This window comes from Protomyctophum bolini (genome assembly GCF_963924005.1).
Source record: "Protomyctophum bolini genome assembly, chromosome: 22".
Taxonomy (NCBI): domain Eukaryota; kingdom Metazoa; phylum Chordata; class Actinopteri; order Myctophiformes; family Myctophidae; genus Protomyctophum; species Protomyctophum bolini.
In genome coordinates this window covers 12780269-12798767 of record NC_137883.1, presented here as the reverse complement: position 1 = coordinate 12798767, position 18499 = coordinate 12780269, and the positions used below count along the sequence as shown (strand labels likewise).

At 45.5% G+C, this 18499-nt stretch overlaps 1 protein-coding gene across 1 annotated transcript in view; it reads left to right on the top strand.

Moving 5' to 3' along the window:
• Positions 1-1295: 1295 nt before the first annotated feature.
• smad7 (SMAD family member 7) overlaps positions 1296-18499 on the top strand; it is a 23628-nt gene continuing 6424 nt past the window's right edge. Inside the window, exons 1-3 of the mRNA XM_080756597.1 lie at positions 1296-2966; positions 4392-4445; positions 10355-10426. Of these exons, the coding sequence (XP_080612723.1) occupies positions 2486-2966; positions 4392-4445; positions 10355-10426 (607 nt within the window). The 5' untranslated portion in view covers positions 1296-2485. The remainder of the gene's footprint in view (positions 2967-4391; positions 4446-10354; positions 10427-18499) is intronic.

Genomic DNA, 18499 nt, shown 5'->3' with positions numbered 1-18499 from the left:
TTTTTTATCATCTTGCTGGCATGGCATAGCCTAGGCTATATACATCACAACCCAAATCAATCGAAATCTGCAGAGTTAACCAAAATGTTTGATATACATTTAATTAACTGTTTGTAGAATCAGCACAGGAAAGAACAGTCCAAGTTCTGCTAAGAGGATATATATATAAGCACTAAAAGCCTTGTTTACATTGTGGTCCCTTATTTTCAATTCATCAGAACATTTAATGACATACAAATATGCTGTGTAGGAACTTTAAGAAAAGACAGACTTTAAAAATACTTTTGCTACTTTAAATTGGTTATAAAAAAGCCATGGAACGTAAGGTAAGCTGCATTTATATGTCTTTCATTTAAAACAACTGACGTCTCATTATCCCGAACGGAAATGGATTTCTATTGTCTCACGCTCATTAGAATATACACGAGGTGACAGACTAGTCAAAACCCAATGAATGAGTGGACGCTCATTGTCTCTTTGGCCAGAGGGCGGCAGCACTGGGTCTTGTCATGCAATGCACCAATTACAGGCTAGAACCAAACCAAATGTGAGGTTGTTCATTATAATAATGATACAATCTTGTGTTGTGAAATGTTTACAGATCAAACCTAATTAAACACAAGGGTTCTGGTGAGTGCATGCACAAGTTCCCCATATTCAATCATTAGACCACTAGCGTTCCCTCTCAAAGTGGCTTTAATGGACGGTGCATGGCTTTATACCCTCTGGTCAGGGGTTCCAAATGGACCCTTACAGCCAGGTCTGTAACTCTGAGAAGGGTCCGCATGGTTCCATTTGTAGGCACTGTCAGTAATAGTATTGGGTCCTTGAAATACACACACATGCACAAGTTGGAGAACCACTGCTTATAGCACTGTTTAGTCCAGCCTGATAATGTCAACATGCGGGTCTTATTGAGTCAGAATGACTCCTTATTGGTCAAATAAATATTGGTTATACAGTAGGCCTATGGGTGAGAAGCATGTTTCTAGGTTTTCTATCAAATCACTCATTCCCAGAAATGTCTCAATATTGTTGTCCTTTCTTAAACTTTACTCTGTAAAGTTATATATTTTGTAATTTGTTCCTGACAATCTAACTTTCCTCTCTCTAAAAAAAAAACAAAAAAACGTTTTGCCTGTGAGCCTGTAGGGTTACTTGATCTCTTGTTTGCGCAACACAATCACATTTTTTTAAGCGACAGGGTGTCTAGACACCCCACGTGACCGGGCGCGCCAATGCGGAGAGGAGAGCGAGAGCCGGAGGGGAGTCAGTCAGTCAGAGAGAGAGAGACGGTCTGGACTAGAGAGAGAGAGAGCGCGCAGCGACACAGACACAGACGCAACGCAACAAGGGCACGGTGGAACCATATACAGTCATATGCAGACTGCTTTCCGCCGAGATCACATCACTTCTAGTGTCGCTACACAGCTGGCGTTCCTGCTCTGCTGCTGCTCGCATTGAAGAAGACACAGGAGAAGAAGAGGGAAAAAAGCATACAATTGGATTAATTTGGCACGGGATTTCTTTTTCTGGTTGAAAAAAAAACAACCGCTGCATTGGACGTATCAGGCAGGCTATAATAACGCAACGGGTTAAAACGCAAGTACATTGCAACTAGGGTTAGATTATTCCGTCCGGCACCTCGGTGGATCACTTCAGGATTTTGGTGTGGCTTTTTCTTTTTGGATCCGCGTCTACTCTGAACGAGGCCCCCCGAATTCTAGGTTCAAATATTTTCGAAGCCCCACCATATCTCCTATGTAGAATGCACATATGTCACATTTTAGATGATATAATAAGGGATACAATTCGCCAAACCTATAGTCTGTGCAATACCGAGTGGTTGGACCGGGGATTTTTTTTGTGTGGATTATGCTCTTGAAGACAGAGGCGAGTTTTGCTTTTCACGGAATAATTGTTGTATCGCCCAGGCTGCCGAGCCTTTTATTCCATCATACCAGACAAACGCACACGTCTATTTATACTGCACCATTATATATGCTATTTTTACCATGTTAATCCTAAACCATATTACTTAAGTATATCGGCATGGTATATGTAGGTTAGCTCGAAGCAAGCTCATCACTAGCCTACCAAATGAATACATATATAACACGTATAACCTATCTGCTGCTGTGGTGTACCAAATGTCTTTGCATTGAAAACCGTCATACACATTTGTAAGCTGCTATTGTGAGTCTTAAAAAATACATTTAGGTGATGGTTATTCGCTCCCTAAATGAGATCTGACTGTCATATGCACCGTGGCAGTGTTTTACCAGCTCTAGGTTTTAGGAGTAGGCTATAGCCTAGGCAACAGAGACTGGCGCATGCTACGGATTGCCTCTGCTTCCCCTGCACACGGCTTTTCCACCATATTATCTCAGGCTGCTTATTCCTGCCTGGACTCGGATCCCGGAATCTTCATGATTCGCGGACACGATGCTCGTTTTTTAGCCGGGAAACCCTCTTTTCGTCCCGCATGTTCAGGACCAAACGATCGGGGCTCGTCCGGCGACTCTGGAGGAGCCGCGCGCCCGCCGAGGGCGACGCCGGTGAGGCGGACTGTAGCAGCAGGGGATCGCATGGATCATCCGGGGGCTGCTGCATGGGCAAAACGGCAAAGGTCGCCAAGTCCAACGCCGGGTCGGAGGCCGAACTGAAGGCGTTGACCCACTCGATACTCAAAAAGATAAAGGAGAAGCAGTTGGAGGTGCTGCTACAGGCGGTGGAGTCCAAGGGGGGCGCCCGGAGCCCCTGCTTGCTCCTGCCCGGCAAAGTGGACGCCAAAGTGGGTCAACAGTCTTATTCCCTCCCGCTGCTGCTCTCCAAGGTGTTCCGGTGGCCCGACCTCAGGCATACCTCCGAACTGAAGAGGTTATCTTGCTGTGAATCCTATGGGAAAACCAACCCAGAGCTAGTTTGCTGCAACCCGCACCACATGAGCAGGCTTTGTGAACTAGGTGAGTCAGTCTGGAATGATATTATCTCTGGTCCATGGCGTTATAACCAGAACTATAATTATATAATAACTGGGGGAAAAAGCAAATAAAATGTCATTATTTGTTGGCTGTTGCATCATATTAAATCAGGTACAGTCAGGCTGCTATACACTGTCAAACCACGTGTCAAGCACTCCTTGCAATTAGATTAATTGAAATGACAATAACACCATCTTCAGTTTCCATGTAGGGTCACGTGGTGTCGGGCGACAGTGTCATGTAATAACATCATTATATCAGATACAGTGTTGTCAAACATGGAGTTCATTCGAGTTCTCATTCACAACAATTAACAATAAATAAACATAGTAGGCCTACTAGTGACACAGAAACGTGTCTGTAATAGAAGACCACGAGCCCTAAATTATAATATGTTGGTGATGATTTAAAAAATCCTTGACGTCATGTTTTGTTTGGGAATGACTGGCTCAACGTCAAAGCTATTAGTATAGGCCTACTGGCCTAGGAACTCAGAATATATTGGGCTATACATGTGTAACCTCTTCGATGGCTTTCAGAGGGTCCACTTTGCAAAGCCTTGCATTGTGTTTTTATCATTTCACAATTCTTTTCCAAAGTTCAACGACTCAGATAGCTAGGGCCATTGCAGTGACTGCATGGTGAGTGTTTCCATCGTGAACTAAGTGCAGGCTACGTGTGTGTGTGTGTGTGTGTGCGTGCGCGTTGTCCTGAGCCAAAAAGCACTGGTGGAAAGTAGCCTAATAAAGTACATGCATGCTCAAGTAGCATACAAGTAATGTATTTGGCCTTTAGTTATACAATAGGCCTACCACTTTTTACATTTAGGCTATTTTTCATTTACATTTAAGCTATTCTATAGCCAATAGCCTACAATCACACGAGGTTGTGAGCTTAATTGTAGCTAGTAGATGTTATGCTAATTTCAAGTAGTATAGGCTACATTTTGATGCAAATATGCTACTTTTTGTCGCTATACCTTTACGCAAGTAAAATGTTTCAATAGGCCGCCTAACAGGCCCTTTAAAGTCTACATGAATCGTGGCCAGGCTATTGATACTTTCCCCCTTTCTTTCTTTCTTTTACTTAAAAGTAAAAACATCCGAGTATACTTCTTCCACCATGCATGCAGTGGCCAAAAAGAGGCCCGTATCTCTCAGTAGTCTGCCCTAGACGCTGATAGGGCTGTGCTGGCGCCAGGCGCCCCCCTGTTTATCTGCCTGCCAAATGAAAGGCAATAGCCGCCCGACCGCCCTGCCTCTCTCTCTCTTTCTCTCTCTCTCTCTCTACCAAAAGAATGCCAACTGTTATCGTAAGTTTCGATCTTTTCGCGTGTTTTTTTGTCTCTTCTTCTCATCAGTCTCTCCTTCCTCCCTGTCTGTCCCCCAACCCCCCTTCCCCATGCAGAGTCTCCCCCTCCACCGTACTCACGCTACCCCATGGACTTTCTTAAACCACCCGGTGAGTTGGATCAGTTTGTATTTATTTATACATTTTATAACATGGACACCAATATATATTATTGGGTATATTAAAGTTGGGTATGTTAAAGCAAACACGACTGTATACTTCAAAATAAAACTGAAGGAGGACTTTGGAGTCAGTGAAGGGTCTTGTAAAACGATGGGATGATTCTCTCTCTCTCTCTCTCTCTCTCTCTCTCTCTCTCTCTCTCTCTCTCTCTCTCTCTCTCTCTCTCTCTCACTGTCTGTCTGTCTCTGTCTCTGTCTCTCTCTCTCTCTCTCTCTCTCTCTCTCTCTCTGCGTGAGGTGCGCGTGCATGGAGGGTGTCTGATGGTGGAAACGGCTCCATGTTGTGTTGTGATTTATGATAGCAGTGTAGTGGCACGCCTGACTGGCGGGGGCAGTTATAGCATGGCAGCCATGGCTGGCAGCCAGGCCCACATAGCACCTAGTTGAGATACCAAGCTAGAGACTGACTGACTGACTGACTGGCTGACTGACTGACTGGCAGGATAGTGTGTGAATGTATTTGTGTTTATGTATGTTTATTGTTTGTATAGGGCTTGGTGGTCCTCAAAGTGGGGTCCGTGGACCCCACAGGGGTCCATTGAGGAGGGTTCCCCAGCAAAATGAGTTATAGGCCCATAACCACTTGACTTGAAACATATAGGCTACTGTATCTACTGTAACGCATTGTGAGCTCCAAGCTTGTATATCTGCTATTTAAATCTTATTAAAATCTTGAGGGAATAAAATCTTGTATGGGGGAACTGGAGGTCCCTGACACAAAATATTGTCAGACAGCAGAGTCCATGGCCAAATAGGCCTACATTAATTTGCGGGTCCACACTGGTGTATAGGTTTGTGTGGGGTACGTAAATTAAGTTGTCTGGCCTTTTGGTTTAGCCGTCTGTACTTTTGTATATTTAGCAAGTGAATTGTTCACAAGCGGGGAAATGAGATTTTGCTTTTGGGTCGATGCATACAAATGTGTTTTGGTGGGGGGGCCGGGACAGGGTGGGGTGTTGAAGGAGTCGCTATTGTTGTGTAAATGGCTGTGTGTGTTGCGAGTGCACACACACACACACACACACACACACACACACACACACACATCATGCACAAGGTGGGTTGGGGGGTGAGGGTGGAGGGGGATGTAGCCTAGATAGAAGCTTTTGTTTAGAGAGGAAATCAGAATTGCAAATCATACAACAGATTGAACGGGCAGACAGACAGAAGCACATCTCTGGAGCCAACAAGCTATTTATCAGCCGAATGAATCTATACAGAGAGGAGTCGGGGCTGAAGGCGCTGGGTTGCTCGCTTGCTGTCACACAAGTCGAAGGCCTCAGTTAAGTTGTGTCGGCAAACATACAATTTCCTGCATGCAATTGATCTCTCAAGCCAACTATCAATCACTGTACAATGTGAGATCATCATGACAGGAGCCATTATCCTTAACTAGCCCATTGTTTCTGAAAGCCACCAATCCTCCACTCCGGATCTCATTTGACTGTCCTATTCCCCCTGTGGTGGTGTGGTACAAAGTATAGATAGATTACTCCTGGTCTCGACTACAAGTGAAAGTTGCCCGGTCAAATTTGGACAAAGAGTTAAAGTACCGGAGTCCTTGCTTTTAAAAACAAACATAGGCAAGTACAAGACTTTCCAGAAAGTTTCCCAAACACACATTGATAATGGTGAAAATGGCAGATCCATAAGAATCTCTAATCAATACAGTTACAAGAAGCTAAATGCAATTCAGTGCAATCTATTGCGGGCTCACACAATGTCACGTTGTTGTGAACAAGTTTTCCAAGAAGTTCCAAAATAGCAAAAAGTACAAGACTTGTAGATAGGCTTAAGTGGGTCACCCCAGCATTCATAGAGTACTGGTTTGCCGAGCAACATTTTTATGCCTTTGAGTTTTTTGTTTTGTTATTTCAAAACATTTTCAAAAAACATTCCCAAAAAGGCAAAAAAGGATGAATTAATTAAAAACAAAACCCAATGATTCCCCCCCCAGCAATGTCATGAAGAAATCAAAGTTAAAATCGAATAAATTCCATAAATTATAAAACGGATGTTTAATAATTTCTCTTTTGGGTCTCGACCTTAGACGTTTGGGAAGCAGCATAATGGGAGTCCTTAAGTGGTTAATTGGCATGCATTGTCATCATGCAACATATTATGTCAGTGTGGCTGAGTCACTTTTTGAAGTATGTTGGATTTGGGGGGTTTCCTGTCTAGATAGTATATATATGTGGGCGCCGTGCAGGCTGGGGGAGAGGAGGAAGAGCTCGTTGAGCAAGGCGGCTTCCCGCAGGGCGTCGTGCCAGCGCTCCATTAACTGTTTACAAGAGTTCCTCCTCCTCTTGCCCCGTGGAAGACCACCACCCCGCACGGCACGACACATAGTAATCCAAGTACATTTACTCAAGTGCTGTACTTAAATATCTGCATTGCGAGCGCACTGTGGGCTTGTAGATCGTCTATTTTCAGCGAGAGTTTCCCCTCACAGTAATACGGTAACGGATGCTGGGGTTTAAGTGGTTAAGTAAAAAAAAAAGTGAGTACTTCTTCCTTGCATGCCATGGAGGGCAGGCCTATTTTAGTCTCTTTTGGTTTTCACCCCCCCCCCTTCAACCACCAGCACTCACAATCAGTGGAGGAAGAGCACAATGGCCAGTCAAACCCGGCAGCCTGTGAGTCAGTCAGTCAGGAGGAGAAAGTGGCTTTCAATGGACAGAAACAATAGGAAGTCATTACAGCCGCAGCTGTCGCTCTTTATAGTTTATAGGGGGTTCTGTCTGTCTGTCTGTCTGTCGGGCAGAGATTCTCAAACTTCACAGTGATGCTCATTCCCACTTGTGATGCTTTTTGGGTTATGTGAGACACCGAAGGTACAATACAATATATATATATATATATATATATATATATATATATATATATATATATATATATATATATCCACATTCAAATTCGGGACCCTCTCAGGGCGCCAATATTAAACATGCCAGTAAATGGCAGGCATTTCAAGCACATGGGAACAGGGTTTTATACTTTGTCCATAATGACGCAGTGTTGAGCGCTGAAAATAGTTTATATACGAGCTCACAATTCATCAACGCCGTGAGCTTGTAGCTCTGCTGTTTTGCTATTTTTGGTGCTTGACACCACCATAAGACAGAATGTAAATTGGGTAATTGAACTGTGCAGTAGGGGTCCAACCGTCCAAGTGACAGTTGAGTTGATCCCCCAGGCACATATGTAGGAAACACCCCTGTCCCAATCACGTTAATCCTTCCTGCGACAGCGTGACTTGTTCTGCCTCTGCAGATGAATGCATCATTGTGGTATTAATATTTGCCCTCCGTACCACTCTTAACCCAACAGAATGGCACTCCAAATAACCATGCATGGCTAATAGAGAAATAGAGAAAAGACTGTGATTAATGGATAACACGGGAGGTATGAATGAAAGGACTCACTTTACCTGTAGTATCAGCGAGGAAAAAGCCCTTGTACACGTACTGAGAGAGAGAGAGTAAGGTCGAGAGAGCATTGTATACTGAGCAATGGTTTTCTTTAGAATAAGTATTAAATAGCTGTATATTCCCATAGTAATCATTGCTACATTACATAACAGGTGTCCTCCCCATCTCACCAGCTTTTTAGTAATAGAACATGGCCAGCAATTGTTTCCTTTATTATTATAAAGCAATTAAAGGCACCGTTTTCAGTGACAGTCAGGCAGCATGCCGAGCTGTATGTGTGTCCAAGCAGACACTGTCTGCTTGGAATCGCAGCGGTCGAGAGAGACGTAGAATACGAGCTTGTTGTTTCAGCTCCGGGGGAACATGAATCGTACACTCTCTGTCTGGTGACTCAAACCTAACGAGCTCGTTGTGATCTATAAGGCTACACAACTCATCGCGTCGTCGTGGCTGTACTCAAGTAAATGTACTTTAGTTAATTTCCACCGCTGTGCGCCAGCCGAGTATAACGGGGCTTGATGCCCCCTTGCCCCTGTGGTCAGCTGGGAACTGTTGCCCGGGAGACCAGGGCCGGCTGCTGACAGCCAATGACAGAATGGTAGGCTGGGCAGGGGGTGGTGGTGGGGTCACACACAGCGTGCACCGCTCAGATCACATGGGTGTGATTTCTTTACTTAAGTAAAAGTATCAATACTTCAATATGGAGAAATTCTCTGTTCCAAGTAAAAGTCCGGAATTTAACAGCTAAAGGCTAGCATCGCCGTGATCAAATCAAAGTGGCCAGCAGTGCCATAGAGAGTGTGGTTTACAGGATGGTAGGTGGTGACGTGCAGTGAATGGAATGTATCATTAGTGAATACCAGGACACCACCAGCAGCAGCACACTATTATACTCAGCTAGCACACTCCCAATGCTCTCTACAGCAGCAGTGCTTCCTAAACCTTTCAGCCCGAGACCCAAAAGAGACATTTGACGTCTCCCTGGGACCCAAGCTAGTGACAATAGCAACAATAGTGCCTGCAAGCTTGTAGATCTACCATTGTGTTTTTAGGAATTCTTAATTTATGGAAAATGTTGATAAAGGGGTATATTCACTACTCGTGGCCCATAAACATTGGTCCGCTACCCACACTGTTTGGGATACAGTGTTTTGTTTAGTTTTTTCAGCATCGTTCACAGTACCGAGGTTTTACTCAAAACGTAATCCTCGGCATCAAGTTGGAACTAGTCTTATATTACAAAGTGTTAACAGTGGAGTTTATTATTATTCCACTATGAGGGAGGGGATGGGAGGGAGGTTGTTTTAACTGCCTGTGGGTCGGCCATTAAAGAAATTACGGTATGCCGCTCTCAAAGCTGCCATGTCTTGCCTTGCGGTCCCGACTGTCGGCTTCATTGTTTTGGCTATGATGGACTATATCCTGCTAAACTGTAGATTCTTATTAATGATTTGGGAAACCGAACACACACTCACACGTACACAAAAAACAATGGCTCTGTATTTTTAGCGCTTGCGGCAGGGCTGTGAGGATGGCAATGGAAGTCTGTCTGTCTGTATGTCATTTCTTGACAATTTGTGACAAATGTCTCCTCTAATCATGTACACGAAATAGGGCAGAAATATGGTGGTTGAGATTATCCCCTGCTAGCACATACGTATGCGGAATGTGTTGCTGCCGGGCAGAGACCTCTTATCTCCATATCACGTGTTGCATTACTTGGCTCTACTTGATCATACTACAGCGTCACATCAAAACAAAGTATAGCAGATCTGCTTGAGCTAGCTGCTTCTGAATTTGAATCCTGAAAAGTAACAGTTTTGGACATATGAATTTTCCATCTGACACAGACGAGATATATGATGGTTACGGGGTTGGGGTCAGTTTTCTCCCAAAGCACCCGGCTTTTTAGTACACCACTGGGGCTTTTTCACTCTTGGGGCCTATACTTGGGGGGGCTACTATAGTCCCACTAGGACTCTAGTTTGCGTGTATTAGGACTGTCGCATTCGCACCGCTAACAGCCAAGCACACTTTTTCCACCCTTAATGTAATATATCGATGTTGAGATCCCCAAAGCCTTTTGAGTAGAAACCCATTCCATAGTCTGTGTGTAAATCAGGGGTCTGTCCTCACTCCTGGTCCCGGATTATGGGGGATTAGCTCTGGTCAGTGTCAAGCATGTTGGAAACGCACCTCTATGAGTTGACCAATGTGTGCACAACCATCTACTTGACTTAAACCAATTTTTAAAACTCTTATCGTTTGAGGTGTAGTTATAGTTCTTGGTGAAAGCATGATTTGTGAGCTTGTATTTAGATCGCCTATTTCGGGCATGATCTGTACGACAAAATGACAAATAAAAGCCTTCTTTTAACACATAATGTCTCTGTCTCTGTTGCGTCAGATTCTCCAGACTCTGGACCTGCATCCACTGACACTGGAGGAACGACCTACTCTGCCCCTGTGGGGCTTTCAGGTAAACGCACCTTCCACTTCCTGTTCATGAACAACTATCTTTTATTCTCTCCTTCCCCCCCCCCCCCCTCTCCTTCTCCTGTTCACTAACTTCCTTGCATCTCTCCTTCTACCATTTCCTTCTGTCGCCCCCCTCTCTCTCTCTTCTTTCAACCTACTACTCCCCCTCTTTTGGTGATGACTCTGAGACAGTGGCCATACCCCCGGCCCCCTGCAAGAAAGGGGCTGGGTGTCTTTGACCGAGCACTCCTCTCTTCTCCGGAGAGAAACGAAGCAGTGGTTGGGAAGTTGGGAATGTAAAATATATGTTTTATACACTACTTTCAATTCAAAGTAAATTACCGCTCTTGCACTCTCTTAGGTTAAGCCTAGGGAGAGTAACATACTACTCTCTGTTACTGTGTGTTACTTCAACAATAATGGTATTAAAATAATATTTTAGACTAGAGGCTTATAGGTAAATGTCTTGATAAAACCCGTATACAATGTGTCACTTATGTAATACGTTACCCCCCCCCCCCCAGCATTGAAGTATGTCAGCGGGGAGAAGCCATGGTGAATGTTATGCTTTAAATGTAGACTACGTCATACGGTTTAACATCACTCAAGTGCTCTCCGCTATGAGGACATTTCTGTTAGAATTCCTCTCATTGGGAACGATCGGGTCTCTCTGCCTTTTTCAGTTCTACATGTCCACATTTGCCATAATTCCCTCCGGCAGCACTGCCTGCTTTACCCAGTGTCTGCTCCGAGTCTGCGTGCGAGAGAGAGAGAGTTAGTTGTTGGAAGAAGTACTAAGATTTTTGACTAATTGTGCAAAAGTAATAACATCAAGATGCACCAAAAATAAAAGTAGTAATATCCCAAATTTGGGATATGCTTTTGAATCTAAAGTAATTACTAGTAGTAACAAAACATTATTGTACTTGTATTAAAGTCAATATTTGCCTCTGTAATGTAGTGGAGTAGAAGTATAAAGTAGGCTATAGTGAAAAAAGTAAATACTCGATAAGTGACGTAAAAGTACCTAAAAATTGTACAATACTTGAGTAAATGTGCTTAACTTTACTTTACACGACGAACAGAGAGAGAGAGAGAGAGAGAGAGCTCCAGGCTGGTGTGTTTCTGTGTGTTTTGCTGCAGCTCAGATGGTTCTCATTACAAGGACTTTAAAGCCTGTTTTATGTCAGTTGGTGTTCGTTCACTGACCATTTTCCCCCTCCTTTGTTTAGCAGTGGGGGTGGGGTGCACCACCGCGTGTGTGTGTGTGTGTGTGTGTGTGTGTGTGTGTGTGTGTGTGTGTGTGCGTGCGTGCGTGCGCGCGCACATCCATCCATGCGTGCGTGTGTGCGCTCTTAGGGGCAGAGATTGGAGTAGTGCTAGCTAGATGAACCAGATAGAGAAAATGAACACACAGTTATCGCCCTCCTCCCCTTCACTCCCCTCCCCTCTCCTCTTGTCACCCCCTGTGTTTTTCTGTATGTGTGTGTGTGTGTGTGTGTGTGTGTGTGTGCGCGCGCGTGCGTGCGTGCGTGCGTGTGTGAGTGCAATGAATGTAGCCTGGAGAGCCAGTGGTAGCAGCACATTCATAAATGTCTGGCTGTGGAGCCCATCTTTCCCCCCCTCCCACCAGAACCTCCCAGTTCCCTCTTCTTGTGGGACGTCCTTACGTCCCCCTTGTACACATACCACCATCAGGCCGGGTTAAATGAACGCTGCCAGGCAGAAACCTTCAAACCTCTTCTCTCCATATTTTAACAATATTTAACTTATGTGTTTTCTTTCCCGTAAATTAATGCTATATACGTGATCATACTATAGTCACGCAAAAGTTAGCAGAACAGTTTTGGACATAATGATGTTTCCACTTCGCACAGAAGACGATATAAGTAAAGACACATTTGTTTTTTGTATTTATTTTTTGACACGTGGTGAAAACGGTTGAAACCCCAAGACCTGGGGGTCTTAGAAAGTGGGTCCTCCTCCTTCTACAAGCTTGCTGTTTGGTTCTTAACTCTGAGAGTGTACAAATGGAACTGCGAATGGACCCGTAAACTAAAGGGATCCGATCCATTTGAGTTACTAGACCCCAAAAAAAATGTTTGGGGAGGAAAAACTGCTCTAGGACCGACCCACCACGGCACGGTTGGTTCTCCTCCCAGAGGTCCGTTGACCTTTTAATACACCCCATTCATCTTTTCATGTTCTCCTCTCCAGACTGTATTTACAGGGAAACAGGAAAGGAAAGGGAGGGGTGGCGGGTTGGTGTGAAGGAAGGAGGGTTAAGCCTAATGTATGCCTCATCATCGCGCAATGCTGTGTTGTCCTTCGCCTTAAAAAACATGTTATTATTCTGGTGAGAGACACACGGCTGAATATGAAGTACAGCACGAGCAACGAGAGGCTTTTCATCCGTAGCGAGACTCTCGCGCATCATGCTGCTCTCGGGGAACCGAGGCTACGTTTGTAACCCAAATATTACACATAGTGTTCACTGATCTATTTGTAACTCTCAGAGGACTTTTTTGCTGTGCAACCTTTTGTAGGTGAATGGAAGACACCAGACAGACCACAGACAGATTATGTACCAGAGGGATTATATCTCCTACTCTCTCTCGATTTCTTTATTCGATTACAAAGGGGCCTGTTGGCATGAGACGTTTACATTGCCACAGCGAAAGTGTAACAAAACAGCGAAAAGCGAAAACAATGTGTGTGCAATTAAAAGGGAATAAAGAAATGTAGAAACAACTGTGTTACATTGCAACATAGAGGAAACTATCTTACAAAACAAACAAACAAATGTCATTGTGCATTTGCTGTCAGAAATGTATTTTTTCTACTCTCTCGCTCTCTCTCTGTCTCTCTCTCTCTCCCCCTCTCCCTCCTGGAAAGCGAGAGGCTAGTAGTTATTCGGGCCATCAGGAGTTAAGAGCTAGCTGTGACAGCAGCGACAAGCGCAAATGCAAACTAGGCTGCCTGCCAGGCTAGCGGCTCCAAAGCGCTCTCTCTCTCTCTCTCTCTCTCTCTCTCTCTGGCTTTGGCTCACGTCATCATGAGCCTGGAGTACAGAGCTGCTGCAGCGAGCGCCGCCGGGGCTGAGCAGGAAAGCAGTGGGATGTTGGTGGCCCCCGGCCAAAGGGGGGAGGATGTTGGTGGCCCCCGGCCAAAGGGGGGGAGGGTGGTTGGGTACTGGGGAGGGATGTTGGTGGCCCCCGGCCAAGGGGGGAGGGTAGTTGGGTACTGGGGAGGGAGGGAGGTTCTTGACTTGGCTGGAGCTGGGCTTTAGGGCCTACTTTGGAGGAGGAGGGGGTGGACCTCACCCAGGAAAGGAACAGGGCTTGGAATCTTATAGTCTTTTATTTCTTCTGGCAGGTCGTTTAGGATTCACAGGATCGTAGTTACGTCCGTAACGTTTTGTTGTATAACCAGGATACCGTTTGGATGTCAGCGTCGCATTATCTTATTATGGATCGATCCACCACAGTTCTAGGGGAAGCCCCGCTGTGATTGGCCAGTAGTAGTTGCAACTATGCCTAAACCTATACCGTAACCTCAGTAAAACTATGCCTAAACCTAACTTCAGTAAAACTATACGCCTGGCTGGGAGTCAATCAGACAAATGGTAAGGCGGGTCTACCGTAGAACATTGGTGTGATTCATAATCACTCTGTTATAGACATTAGCACAACTATGGTTCTCTTAGCACTAGTGAGGGGCTAGAAGCTACAGTACTACAGTGATGCTATAGCACTGGTGGGCTGGAGTTGATATCTTCCCTAGGGAAGATATAGGTTTGCATTATCTCCTATAAGGTCTAAGCCTAGGGGTCAGTGCATGTGTCAGGGACTGGAATCACTGGGTCGTCTGTAGCCTATATCGTTACTGCAAAACCACTACTTTTCAGGAAATGGAAAAAGGAGTTATGTAGTTATTATTTAGGCACGGGCTCTTATTAATATTTTTTAAAACCCACAGACAGACGTACCGCTCTCAATCCAGCTTCCCTATTTTGGGAATGTTATTCTTGGTGAATATGTCCAAAGATTTAAAGAAATATTTATTTTTTGTCCCTCATCGTAAAAATGCATGTCACATCATGTGACATGGTATTGGTGGGGCGTTCTGAGCTTGTAGTGTGTGTGTGTGTGTGTGTGTGTGTGTGTGTATATGTGGTGCTTGTAGTGTGCGTGCGTGTGTGTCTGTCGGTGGCATGTCTACTGGTGCCATCAGGGAGTGACCCTGAAGTGCCTGTATGTAAGAAGATCACAGACACACACGCTCGCTCGCTCGCACGCACAAACACACACACACACACACACACACACACACACACACACACACACACACACACACACACACACACACACACACACACAGGCAAGCAGATAGAATGACCCAGTGCGAGAACTGGCATATGGCCGACTGTCACACAAGTGTTTCCTCTAGTCGCAGGTTAAATTTAGGTGGAGGTGTATTCTTATACGCAGACAGACAGACGGACAGTCACCTAGCTAGACAGACCAGGCAGTTAATTTAGTGGTTCAAAAAACTTTCCTCATGTCAAGCAACCTGAATCAAGCACCATGTATTTGGTAGCGGACACCCATCTGAAAATAGAGTGGACCCAGGGGACACCCCCCCCCCCCCCAATACAAGATGTGTGTTTTTAATGCTCCAAAGTTGCTATTGTTTTGAAACTAGCAGATATGGGTGTTGAACTGTGAAGACTTCAGTTCATCTTTAACTTCCTGTTGCCTCGTCACCTTGTCACCTTGTCTCACTCAATCCTACCGTACTCTGTTATTTGATCACGAGGAGAGGAGAGACTCAAAAGAAATGTCACCACGACTGCCCAAAAAAAGTGGTATGAAATGAAATGAGCGTTCCGTAGCCTTAATGCATATCAAACTGGAGGTCCTTGAAATGAAAACGCTTGAGAACCAAGTGGCCTAAAAGTAAGCAGCCTAGAAGCCCCATAGAGGGAGCATGGAAACAGAGTCTCCCTCAGTCTTTCTCAAGCATTCCTGCCTTGTTTGGGTTAGCACGGAGAGGAAAAGGCTGCATAGGATATGACCTCATGTCTTTGAGGAAAAGGCGAGCGGACAGGCAGGCAGGCAGAGAGGCCTCCTTACAGCGGAAAACAAACACTAGCAGAGAGACGCCGAACGCCACACGGCAAAGTCCGTAGCGTCCAATGAACTCCTGAGCGTCTAACAAAAATAATGGACTCCGTGCACGGCCATTTTAACTCTAGTTGTTAAATTGAACACGCCAAGTTTTTACAGTGTGCCAAGGAGATAGCTATAAAAACAACAACGATAATCACAAAACAAAGAAATGCAAAGTCATTACATTTCTAGAATATCTCCAATGTAAATCAAATAGACCCATTTTCTGTATTCTGTTGGTTTGTTGTTCAAACGACAACAATGCAACTGCATATGGTTCACACTCACAGGGTGTTCTCTGCTGTGACTGGCTGTAGTGATCACAAAATAACACATTTATATTGTTATGTATGACTCTAGGAGTGTACAAATGGAACCAAATGGACCCGTAGGTGTCCATTTGGTTCCTTTTGTGGACTTTAACTCTGAGGATTGTAGATTGGAGTCGCGATTGGATCAAGTCTCAAATGTTTGAGATCAGATCGCAAACATCACAGGTCTGTAACTCGGAGAGTGTACAAATGGAACCGTAATGGACACTCTCAGAGTTATGGGGGTCCGTGCTGGTCTAATAATGCATATCAAACCGGGGGGTCTTGGAGATGAAAATGACAAGGGAATTCAGCGTTTTTGCTACACAGGAGTGGTCTCTCCTATAGAGAAGGAGAAGTAAGATGGCTGCTTTGGGTGGAGTGAAGAGAGAGAGAGAGAGAGAGAGAGAGAGAGAGAGAGAAGGGCTGGCAGCTCTGTGCTGTTCTCTGTAATTTGGAGGCCTGTGCGTTCAGCCAATGAGCAGAGCCGTGCAGAGCCGCTCCGCTCTGCGCCGCGCAGGGGCCAAAGAGCTCTCATTACTCCCCCACTTCCTTTCCCCGCGCTGCGGCCAAGCCGCCTCTTGGCAAGGGACTTAATTTTGGTTTTTTGGCCGTTCCTCTGTTCCCCACCCATGTGTCATTATGCTGCACAAATCAGAAAAACAGCTCAGAGAGAGGGATGGAGAGAAAGACACAGGAGAGAGAGAGAGTTCAGGGTACAAACAAAAACTGCTAAACGTTTAGTTGAGTTAGTTTACTTTTATTTTTTTTGAGGGGCGCTATCCCATAACATTTGGCTTTCGGAAATTATTTCATATGGCAGCCAAGTCTATGGACTTTTAATGGCGTAAAGAAAAAGCACCCCACGTGACGTCATGTGGAGGCCATGTCTATGGAGTGCAATGTTTGTTTAGAGAAGTGAGGCGCCCCATTTTAGTTTTTACTGCAAAACCCAGTGGTTCTCAAACTTCTTCATGTCAAGGACCCCCAAATGACTATATGTATTTGCCCGCGGACTGAAAATACTTTGTGCCAGGGAGGGACCCCCAGTGTTGTATGCCTCTAGACCAGGGAGGGACCCCCAGTGTTGTATGCCTCTAGATCAGGGGAGGGACCAGGGAGGGACCCCCAGTGTTGTATGCCTCTAGATCAGGGGAGGGACCAGGGAGGGACCCCCAGTGTTGTATGCCTCTAGATCAGGGGAGGGACCAGGGAGGGACCCCCAGTGTTGTATGCCTCTAGATCAGGGGAGGGACCAGGGAGGGACCCCCAGTGTTGTATGCCTCTAGATCGTGAACTGCACGCACAATGAGCCGAGTCATTATTAATAATAATAACACGTTTTCATCTCAGTTGCTCTACAACGTTACACTGTGTTTGTGTGTGTGTCTGTGTGTGTGTGTGTGTGTGTGCGTGTGCGTGTGCGCGCGCACGTGTGTATGTGTGTGTGTGTGTGTGTGTGTGTGACGTCCAGCTGCTTGTTTCCCACGATGATCTTTGGTGTCCTTTCGGCAGGTGTTTGATTATCTGTCTGTCTGCAACCCCCGAGACACACAGTCCTGTCGCTGGTAATGGGTGTGTGTGTGTGTGTGTGTGTGTGTGTGTGTGTGTGTGTGTGTGTGTGTGTGCGTGCGTTCGTGCTGCGCCGTGCATGTGTGTTTAAGTGAACCCATGACATCATTATTGCCCGCCTGGCACTGTCTGTCCAACCAGTGAGTGTTTATTTATCCTGTCGCCCTGGGAAATCTGGACTGCAGGAGGTGTGTGTGTGTGTGTGTGTGCGTGCGTGTGCGTGCATGCATGCGTGCAGGGTCAGAATGATGAAGTGTTGGATAATAGCTGGAGTAGGACGGGTGTTGTAGGGAGTTAAAAGTAGTCTGAATTAAGCCAAGTGGAGTCTTGGAGGGACCCCACTTGGGGTCCTTGAGGGGGTTCCCGGGGAGTTCCCAGCCAAATCAAAGTCATTTTAACCACTTTAACACAAGCTATTTAAAAATGACTAAATTTTTTTACATTTTGAATCCTCGTGAAACATTTGAACGTCTCGTATGGGGATCCGACTGGCACAACATATTGTCAGATGTGGGGGGGGGGGGGTGTCCTTGACAGGAAAATGTTTGAGAATCAGTGCTTTAAGCGAAGTACAGTAAACAAACCAACCCTCATTTAGCCCTGCAGAACTTTTAGAATTTCTCTGGTTCTGTGTTGGATGTGACTTTACACAGCCATCCTCCCCTCTCCCCTGATTGGTGGAAAAGCAGGCGGTGGGTGATTGTGACCCCCCCCCCCCCCCCCCCACACACACACACGTCAGGGTCTTCCTGCCAGTGGGGTCTCGTTTTGGCTTCCTGAACTATGGGAAAAGCTTGATATCTTCCTCTTATATAACCTGACTTCCCTAATTGGCTGCTTCCTGGATTATTGTCATATCTCCCCCTCCCCCAGCGGAGAGACATGGCCGCCTGCGGAGTGACAAATGAACCCCACGCCAACAAACAAACAAACTCATGGCATGACGACTCGTCATGCCATGAGTTTCTTTGTTTGACCCATGCTGTCCGGAAGACAGCATGTTTATTTTTTATTTTTTTT